The 10,512-nt window shown below is 48.2% G+C and overlaps 1 protein-coding gene across 1 annotated transcript in view; it reads left to right on the forward strand.

Moving 5' to 3' along the window:
• The window catches only part of GC (GC vitamin D binding protein), a gene marked incomplete in the record, with an annotated part of 35,247 nt that extends 25,072 nt beyond the window's left edge, over positions 1–10,175 (forward strand). The window contains 7 exon segments of the mRNA XM_087723960.1: positions 258–352; positions 1,161–1,290; positions 3,573–3,775; positions 5,456–5,588; positions 6,352–6,449; positions 7,580–7,721; positions 10,087–10,175. Of these exon segments, the coding sequence (XP_087580086.1) occupies positions 258–352; positions 1,161–1,290; positions 3,573–3,775; positions 5,456–5,588; positions 6,352–6,449; positions 7,580–7,721; positions 10,087–10,146 (861 nt within the window).
• Between the last annotated feature and the right edge of the window lie 337 nt (positions 10,176–10,512).

Consider the following 10,512-nt stretch of genomic DNA (forward strand, 5'->3'; position numbering starts at 1 on the left):
TTTTGCTCTTTTCTGCCCTCCCCAGGAGCACTCTAAAAGCCTCCCAAACCCTCTGCATGCCCTTTTCTTTTTGTTGTTGTTGCAAAAAACAAGGCATACAGAGAGTTCGGGAGGCCTGCAGAGTGCAAAAACTTTTTTTTTTAATTTACCTCTTCAAAATCATGGTGCGTCTTATACTCCGGTGCGTCTTATAGTCCGAAAAATACGGTACCTGTGTGATCTCTGCCTGACCATTTTCAATTCCTTTTCTTTTGCAGAGGTTACAAAACAAGCCCATCCAAACATTTACCCATCTGTCAAACAAAGCCTGCGCTCTCTATGCCTTGCTTGGGAAAAATAAAACAACGGTCAGGTAGAGTGGAAACCCTTTTGTCTCCTACATCCATGCCAGGTCAGAAGGATAAAGTTTTAGCGGTTGAAATTCACAACTGAGCCATGACAGATTCAGCTGGTGAGACTTATGTACCGCTTCATAGGCCTTTCAGCCCTCTCTAAACAGTTTACAGAGTCAGCATATTGCCCCCAACAACAATCCGGGTCCTCATTTTACCCACCTTGGAAGGATGGAAGGCTGAGTCAACCCTGAGCCGGTGAGATTTGAACAGCCGAACTGCAGAACTGCAGTCAGCTGAAGTAGCCTGCAGTGCTGCATTTAACCACTGCACCACCTCGGTTCCAGACTTCTGGAACTTCTGAGAAGGCCATTTTTCACCCTCCCACCCTCCCGGAGCCTCTGCAGGGGTCCTGCACTTCCCTGGCATTCAAAATGGGCTGTGTGGAGACTCCTGGGAGGGGAGGGGAGAGGAGGGGTGGGAGGGAGGGAGGGGAGGGGTGGGTGATGCCAGCCAGTCCTTCCAACTGCTTACTAGACTTTCCTTGCACAGCACCACACTTGGAAAATATTTACATGGCAGCTTTCCAAGCTAGATAAGGTCTGTAGTCATAAATACTCCTTTGAAAGACTGTTTGCCAAAGCCTTTGCTGAATGTGAACAAGAGGAATTCACATTCGTTTAATAAAAGGGGTTTTGTCGGGACCAGGACTCTGCCTCATGCTTTTTGGGGAAGCCTAGGTCAGGAAAATGTTTGAGCAGCTAATTCAACTCTCCGTTGGTTAAATTCTCTCTTTTTTTTCTTCCCTTCCCTTCCCTAATGCTCCAGCTACTTAATAAAATTCACCCAGCAGACGCCGAGCCTGTCCTTTGAGAACGCCATAAGCCTCGCTGGAGAAGCATCTGAAATTCTTTCCAAGTGCTGTGCCAGTTTGGAAGAAAACTGTTTGCACAATGAGGTGAGCGATCAGGAAAGGCAGGCGAGAACTGCCTTAGATCTTATTTCTACAATTTGTAGGACTAGATGATGCAGCTCTTGGTGGACTTGACTTCCAGCAGGGTAGTGATGAATAGGATAAGTCATTCATTCATTCATTTCCTTTATTTGTATGCCGCCCTTTTCCCTGGGGGGACTCAGGGCGGCTCACAATTCAAAAAGGGAGGGGGGGGAAGACAAACAGTATTCCAATATGGAAACAATACAACATATTAAAAGAGAGCACAACAGTCACACAATTCGGGTGGTGTTGGAATCTTAACCCCAGGCCAGCCGGGACAGCCAGATCTTCAAAGCGGCGCGGAAGGATTGGAGGGTGGTGAGGGTCCGAATCTCCACGGGGAGTTCGTTCCAGAGGGTCGGAGCAGCCACCGAGAAGGCTCTCCTCCGGGTAGTTGCCAGTTTGCACTGGCTAGTAGATGGAATTCGGAGGAGGCCTAATCGATGCGATCGTATCGGTCTAGTGGAGGTAATTGGCAGTAGGCGGTCTCTCAAATTCCCAGGCCCACTACCATGAAGGGCTTTATAGGCTTTATATAAGTAATTATGGGGCAGAAGAATTCTCTACCCATATCCGAAGATAATATCATCCTAATCTTCTCTGTCCCGCAGGCAGCCCTGCAGCCGTATTTCTCTTAGATCTTTGGCCTTCCACACTTTCTAATATTCTGCTATGCATTTGCTATTGTGGGGAAAATGGGAGGGGGGGATTGTATGGAGTTAGATGATAGGTAGACATAACAACATTCTTTCTAGAAAGCCAAGGTCATCCTTTGACTCTGCACCTCTGCACCTGACCAGAACTCGATGAGTGGGAGCTGCCAACATGGCAGTGGGAGATTGGATCATGGGATGGACCTGTGGGTATGAGGCAGGGGTGGGTTTCAACCGGTTCGCGGCGGTCCCTGCGAACCGGTTGGTCGGCGGACCCGGAAGTAAGTAACTTCTGGGAACAGCGAAGGGTGCGCCCGCCCGCCCGCGGTCCTTACCCGGTTTTGACGAGTTCTGCGCTTCCACGCATGCGCAGGACGCATACAGCGCCTGCGCGATCCTCCAGGAGCAGCTGGAGCGTTGCGCAGATGCTAGTACGCATGCGTGCACCACGCGCGTGCACGAGGATGCCGCTGGCCCCGTTCCAGCCGAACCGGTTGGAACGGGGCGAGAAACCCACCCCTGGTATGGGGGCAAGATAGCAATAGCAGTTAGACTTATATACCGCTTCATAGGGCTTTCAGCCCTCTCTAAGCAGTTTACAGAGTCAGCATATCGCCCCCAACAACAATCCGGGTCCTCATTTCACCCACCTTGGAAGGATGGAAGGCTGAGTCAACCTTGAGCCGGTGAGATTTGAACCGCTGAACTGCAGATAACAGTCAGCTGAAGTGGCCTGCAGTACTGCACCCTAACCACTACGCCACCTTGGCTCTTGAACTTTCAACTGAGTGGGGAAAACCGGGAAGCTTTCAGATTCAGGTTTCCCCAGATGTGCCAACGTGGCTCTCTTAATCCATTGGAACTCTGATTTATTTTCGGATGCTATTTGGAAGCCTGACACCATCTTATAATGATCAAGGCCTAGTCAACCTGTGCAGTTCACTTGTTATGCTCTAAATTATAGACAGTCTTCGACATACGACCATGACTCAGCCCAAAGTTTCCGTGGCTAAGGGATATGTTGTTAAGTGAGTTTTGCCCCATTTACGCAGTTACAGGAGATAATTGCACTCAGCTGGTGGTATTTAGGCTCCTCTCGAGACTATAAAAGGACTGATTGTGCACAAGCCCTTTTGCAGGAGTCAACGTATGCACTAAAGTGGGAGAACTTTCGTGGCTAGCTTGGCAGGCTGGATTGCTGCCAAGGTTAGTCTGTGCTGGATTGCTGCCAAGGCCTGGACTGTGCTGGATTGCTGCCAAGGTCCTATCTGTGTGTTAATAAATCCTTGCAGTATCTTTGTCTCGCCGTGCTTTGGTGTAGGACAAGGAGGGTCAGAACACATAAGTGTAAAACCCCCCGGTCATAATTCGCTTTTTATAGCATCAGTCAAGGACTAGTTATATAGAAGAGTGGAATTGGGATCTCCGCACTTCCCAACAGAATCTTTGGGCAACCAAAATCGAGGGCAACCTGTATTTTTATTTATTTTTTTAAAATCGAAACGAAGGGAGCCATGATCTGTTCCGTCAAACGCTGTCGGCCCCGTTGTGTTGGTTGTGTTGCAAAGGGAATGCTCTCCTGTCTTCCAGCTCAAACCTCACATCGCCCACATCTGCAATACCGCCTGTGGAGCGAACGAAGGACTCCAAGCCTGTTGCCGCTCTAAAGACGACGTGGGAAAATACTTGTGCATTTACTCGCTCCCGTGGGTTAAGCATTCCCACGTCCCTCAGGCTCCCAGTTCGGTTGACGAAGGCGTCTGCAGGGAAGATGGCGAAGTAGACATATATCGGTAAGGGGATTTGGGGCCCGTTTTTCTCCTTCTCTAGAGGCGGGATTTGCATGCAGGGCTCTCTAACCATTTCAGGGGGATGTGAGCAGAGGTGGGCTGCACTTACCTTAATAACCCTGGTTGTGCCTGCGCAACCATGCACGCACTTTGCTCCTGCGTGTGCCTGGCATTCATGCACGAGGCATCAAAAACAAGGCTAAATAGGACAGCATAGTGCCGGGGGGGGGGCAAGTGGGAGGGTGGTAGTGAGGACACCAAGGGTGGGTTCCCGCAGTCACTACTGCGGGTTTGCTCGTGGGTGTGGCATGCACTTGATGCGTGCTGCACGGGCATGCGCAGTGCAATAAGAATGTTTTGCGCAACTGCAGAAGCAAAAAACAAGATGGCGGCACCCGGAGAACCAGTTCGGGGGTGTGGCAGGCCCTGGGTCACTGCTGGTTCCAGCGACCCAGGCCGCCAAACACTATTTTATTTATTTAATTTATTTATTTATTTATTTATTTATTTATTTATTTATTTATTTATTTATTATTTATTTACTTACTTACTTACTACTTACTTACTTACTTACTTACTTACTTACTTACTTACTTATTTATTTACTTATTTAATGGATTTATAGGCCGCCCAATCCCGGAGGACTCCAGGCGGCTTACAAAACAAAGAAAATAATTAGTAAAAATACAAGAAAACAATTTAAAAACATCACCATGCACCCAATCTAATCGGGGCTGCACCTCAGTAATGAGGTCAACAACCCCAGGCCTGCCTACTGGTTCAGCACACCCGGCCCGCAAGTCGCAACTATCGGTTCGTCCGAAGCGGCGGCAGCCCACCACTGGATGTGAGGAAGAAGGTCCCTCCCTCTAGAACCCAGAAATGTCTTTATTCTTTTTAGATTTATACCCCTCCTTCCCTTCAGGAGCTCAGGAGAACATCCAAAGGGCCCCTTCTTCACTTCTTTCTCCAACTTCAATTGTGTGAAGTACCGTATTTTTCGGAGTATAAGACGCACCTTTCCCCCCCAAAAAAGAGGGTGAAAATCTGGATGCGTCTTATACACTGAATAGAGCATTTTCTGGCCTCCCGAAACCCCGCCCCCTTCACCAAAATGGCCGTGCAGAGCTTTGGGGGGGGGGGGCTGCAACATGCTCCTGGAGGCTGGGAAGGGCAAAAATGAGCAAAAAACAGGCCATTTTTTTGCTCGTTTTTGTCCCCCTCCCAGCCTTCAGGAACCACCCTACAAGCCTCCCAAAGCCTATGCATGCCCTGGTTTTTTGCAAAAAACGGGCCTGTTTTTTGCTCGTTTTTGCTCCCCCTCCCAGCCTTCAGGAACATCCTACTAGCCTTCCAAAGCCTATGCATGCCCTGGTTTTTTTGCAAAAAAACGGGCCTGGTTTTTTTAAAAAACAGGGTGTTTTTTCCTCGTTCCCTCCCTCAAAGGAGCACTTTGCAGGCCTCTCAAACTCTCTGCGTATCCTGTTTTTCACCAAAAAAAACCAACGGCATGCAGAGGGTTTGGGAGGCCTGCAGGGTGCAAAAAACTTCTTTTTTAATTTACCTCTTTGAAATCTTGTTGTGTCTTATACTCTGAAAAATACGGGTATGTTGGGAGGAAGGAGAGTACCTAAGCTAAAGTCACTCAGAAAGCGGCCTTTGTTTTTTTTTTTCCTTTTGCAGTAATATTTATGACGTGGCCCGGATATACAGCCGTGCTCCGGAGGCTCTTCTTATTACCTTGTATTCCGTCGGCCAAGCTGCCGCCAATGATTGCTGTGGCTTAGCAGACCCCAAAGCATGTTTCGCGGAGAAGGTAAAGATTGAGAACCTTCTCAGACGAAGTCAGGCACAGGTCCCTTGTGGGAAGAAGGCCCAAAGGAACGGATTTATTGCTAAACAGCCTATCCATGGGGATCTTCTGCACTAATAGTCCAGCACCAGCTTGGAGGGCAAAGGAATTCATTGGGCTTGCTGTTCTTATGACTGTGTAGGGCAGGGCTCTCCAAACTTGGCAGCTTTAAGACTTGTGGACTTCAACTCCCAGAATTCCCCAGCCAGCCAAGCTGGCTGGGGAATTCTGGGAGTTGAAGTCCACAAGTCTTAAAGCTGCCAAGTTTGGAGACCCCTAGTGTAGGGATTCTCGGCTAGTCCCTCTTTTAACTCCACCTCCTAGTTCTGCCACTCGTTCTCCTACTGATATAGAGGTAGATCAGGGACGCCATTCACTTACCTTCCCTACCGTTTCGCATAGGTGAGCGTGCGTTCACATTTGCCCCGTCCGCACATGTGCTCAGCCTTGCATGCATGCGCTTTGGCTTTAAAAAGTGCCTAAATGGGACGGCAGAGATCCGGGACAGGTGGGCAGGTCCACCCGTGATTTCCACTACCGATTCGGGTGAACCGGTCTAAACCAGCTGAATACCACCTCTGATGGAGATGGAGAAACAGAGAAGGAGGCAGGGGGGGAGGGAGGAAGAGAATAAGTCCTCTATCTGGGGGAGGAGCATTTTGCTGGAATACTATATAATGCGGTAACATTCTTCATTCATGCAACGATATTTCTTTCTGAATTCTAGCGTTTAAAAACAATAGATCTGTTGCACACTTGGATTGAAAAAGGAAATGAGATTTGTGGGGAATATACGGATCATACATACGTGGAATTCCTCAAGAGGTAAAGTTTCCTCCATATTTGCATGGAAATTTGTATTCTATCAGGCTTTAGAGCAGGGTTTTGTGGCCCACCAGCAGAGCTGATGGCAGATTCAGACAGTGAGGAGGTCGGGGAGGAACATGGGCCAGTCCTGGAGTCTGGGGAAGGCTCTGATGAGGGCTCTGTGTCGGAGGCAGAGAGGGGGCCAGAGACGTATGCCAGTCATCAGCTGCCTTCAGAGTCAGACATCAGTGAGGCAGAAGAACAGCTGGAGCCTGTTCCCAGTGTGCGCATGCCCAGTTGCCAGACAAAGGGAAGAGCTAAAGAACAGGGGTTGACTTGGGAGTAAGGCCACAGGTGGGGGATGAATGGCCCCTCCCAGAGGAAATAAAAGAGGAGCGAAAGGGGAGTGGAGTTTGCAGGAGACAATTAGTTCGCTTCATTGGTTTGTGACTCTCCAAGACGCCTTGCCAAGTTTTGTAGATATTGGCCTGGCAGCTCTCCAAGCCAGATAAGGTCGGAGACTCTTAATCCTCCCTTGAAAGACTTTGCTGGATGTGAATGGGCAGAATTGACAGTTGATTAATAAAAGGGGCTTTTGTCGGGACAAGGAGTTTGCTTCGTGCTCTTGGGAAGCCTCGGTCAGAACACCGATGTGTAGCACAAAGCATTTGTAATCAGAAACTTATTGACCCCATAAAACGTGTACTTCATTGGCAAATACAGTTTGTGCTCTAAAGATTAGAATGGCACAACACTTTTGGCGAGGAATGTTGATGTGCAGATGTCATGTTCTATGAAAGTTGGGAAAGAGCTGAGAAATGGAAGGTTCTGTTATTGTTGGAAAGTTGACAGCCATTCTTTTTTTAAACGCTGCCATGGAACCAATTTGCAAAAATACGAGACAAGCTTTGCCTGTCACCTTAGAGGATGAAATTGTGTTGATTTCCTGCCTCATTGTAAAATGGGGCAAAACTCACCTAACAACCGTCTCTCTTAGCAACTTTGTGCTCAGCTGCGGTTGTACACGGAGGTCTACCTGTATTTTCTTGCACCCGGCTGTATGAAATCAGATCTCAGTTGTTTCCAAGGAATCTGTGTTTTCTTACCTTAAAAAGGGTTTGGTGATGTCTTCCTGTCTCGAATTGCAGGCTTAGAGCCAATGCGTTAACTCTGCTCCCTCCTGGGTCTTTGGATGCTGAAAATCAGGTCTCTGCTCTGGTGGAACAAAGGAGTAGTTATGCCACCAAATGCTGTCATCTGAATGCACCTCCAGCGTATTGTGGAATACAGGTAAGGTCCGTGCTCACATGTCTGTTGAGATTCTCAGTCATCCAGGTCATGGTTGTCCCAAAGGTGCTTTTTCTTTTCTTTGAAGACGTTTCGCTTGGTTCCACCACAAAACCGCGGTAGACTAAATCGCGCTCGACGAAAGCACATACGTGACGTCATCACAGCGCGACGAAAACAGCACGCTGTGAGGGGTAAACTTAAAATTAACGCGTAAATCTAAACCTAACCCCCCCAAACCTAACCCTAAACCTAACCCTAAGCCTAATCCTTAACCTAACCCTAAACCTAACCCTAAACCTAACCCTAAACCTAACCCTTAACCTAACCCTTAACCTAACCCTAAACCTAACCCTAAACCTAACCCTTAACCTAACCCTTAACCTAACCCTAAACCTAACCCTTAACCTAACCCTTAACCTAACCCTAACCCTTAACCTAACCCTATACCTAACCCTTAACCTAACCCTAAACCTAACCCTAACGCTTAACGTAACCCTAAACCTAACCCTAACCCTTAACCTAACCCTAACCCTAACCCTAAACCTAACCCTTACCTTTATGTGAATCGGCTTGCTTTAAAAGCGCTTTTTAAAGCGCCCTTTTTTCTCCGCGGTCGTATTTGTCGCGCTGCTGATGACGTCAGGTACGCGCTTTAATCGGGCGCGCTTTAGTGGACCGCGGTTTTGTCGTGCCACGGTTTCGCTTCTCATCCAAGAAGCTTCTTCAGCTCTGACTGGATGGTGGGGAATGGAAAGGTTGATACTCCTTGCAGACAGCTGGTCCTTTGCATCCTTTGAGAGGGTTGTTGAAGCACCTTGGAGGTTTATCTCTGTCCTCAGGGTCACCTGAGTGGTGCAAACGGTTCCTATAATCTTCAATTTCCCCCTCTGGAAATCCATTCCTACTCCTACACCATTCCAAGGGTCTTCATCCCAAATTGCATAGCTAAAAGTCTGTAGAGATTCTCAGTCATCCAGGTCTTGGTTGTCCGAAAGGTGATTTTTCGGGAAGCAACCAGACTTTCTGTTTTTTTCCTTCTGAAGACATTTCGCTTCTCATCCCAGAAGCTTCTTCAGCTCTGACTGGATGGTGGGGAATGGAAGGATTGATACTCCTTGCAGACAGCTGGTCCTTTGCATCCTTTTAGAGCAAGGGTCCTCAAACTATGGCCCGCAAGCCAGATACGGCCTGCCAACGCAAAGTATCCAACCTGCGGAGTGGTGGGATTAAGCCCTACCCCTCCCCTCCCTGTGGGCTTTATCTTCCAACCAGCATCCACTCCAGCTGCACTTCTAGTTAGTTAGTTATTTCACTGGGCTGAAATAAATCTAAAAGCCTGACTCAGCAATTAAAATTCCCCCCAAAATGTTCTCCTGGTCGGCAACTGCAGGAGTTAAACTGCCCCGAAGGGAGGGGACTGTGCAGTCTGAAATTATAGGCTGCTGCCTTTTGACTTAAACCAGGGGTGGGCTGCTATAGATTCCCCCAGGTTCGGGAGAACTCACAGCTAATGTTATGGCTAGTTCGGAGAACCTCCAACTCCCATCCCTGGCTGGCCACGCCCACCCCTCCCCTCCCAGAAGTCTTCCCCCCCGGCCCGGTTTGGATGCGAGTTAAGTGCAGGGCCAATGTGGATGCTCGGGGAGGAGTGGTAACAGGCCTCCCGGAAGTTTCAGAAGGCTGGAAACGGGCCCATTTCTGGCCTCCGGAGGGTCTCCGGAGCCCCAGGAGGGTGAAAACACCCCCCCACCCACCCACCGTGGTACAGGAGGCCGACTAGGTCACGCCCACCATAGCCACACCCACCCAGCAACCGGGCAGAAAATCCGTTGCTGAAATTTTTGAAGCCCACCCCTGACTTAAACCATAATCTTGTTTATTTAAATTGGGGGGGGGTGTTATTATCCTTCCAATTATGGTGGCTCAGGATAGAGTTTAAGGGCTTCACAAGTGGTGTGAATCCCGTTGATAGAGCTTGATGAAATCAGCCATGAATGGACCGTTGTCCTTAGCACAGTAGCGTAAGTGAATCTGATCCCCATCCTTGAAATTGAGAGTTAATTGGGATTTATTGGCAGATCAGGCCTCATTAATATATGGATCGGAGTCAGAAAAACATCTAAGAAGAAGCGATGTTTATTTCTGTGTATAAGACTTGTTCTGATTACAGAAGACTCATCGCATAAAATCTGTAGGTTTTTTTTTTTACAGCCATTGATGAATCAAGTTTAGCGGGATGACACCAGATTGAGTGGAGACGGGACCATTGTCAAAATCTCTTATCCCCAAAAATATACCCTAAAGATTTGAGAGCTGTAACTGAATTAATCCATCCAGGTGTTGTTGTTGTTGTTGTTGTTTTCAGGTCATAGACTCTGTCTCTACCATTTGTTTCCTAGTTGGCTGCATAGAAAACAAATCTTGAGAACGTTCCCTTTTTAAAAAAATATTCAGGTAGGTGAGACACTAGAAAAAGACTGGGGTTGGGCCAGTGGTGGGTTTCAAATTTTTTTAGAACCTCTTCTGTAGGTGTGGCCTACTTTGTGGGAGTGGCTTGCCGGCCATGTGACCGGGTGGGAGTGGCTTGCCGTCCATGTGACTGGGTGGGAGTGGCTTGCCAGCCATGTGACTGGGTGGGGGTGGCCAACTTGTAAAATGTGGTGAAACTCACTTAACAGCGCTCTTGCTTAGCCACCAAAATGTTGGCTCAGAAACTCTGGCATTTGAAGTACGCAAGTTTTAAGGCTGTCAAGTTACAAGATCTTTGCATCCCTAACCCTTTAGAAAAAAA

This window comes from Thamnophis sirtalis, unplaced genomic scaffold, assembly GCF_051295495.1.
Source record: "Thamnophis sirtalis isolate CommonGarterSnake01/CBP01778 unplaced genomic scaffold, rThaSir2_p1.2 scaffold_10, whole genome shotgun sequence".
In the NCBI taxonomy this organism is placed as follows: domain Eukaryota; kingdom Metazoa; phylum Chordata; class Lepidosauria; order Squamata; family Natricidae; genus Thamnophis; species Thamnophis sirtalis.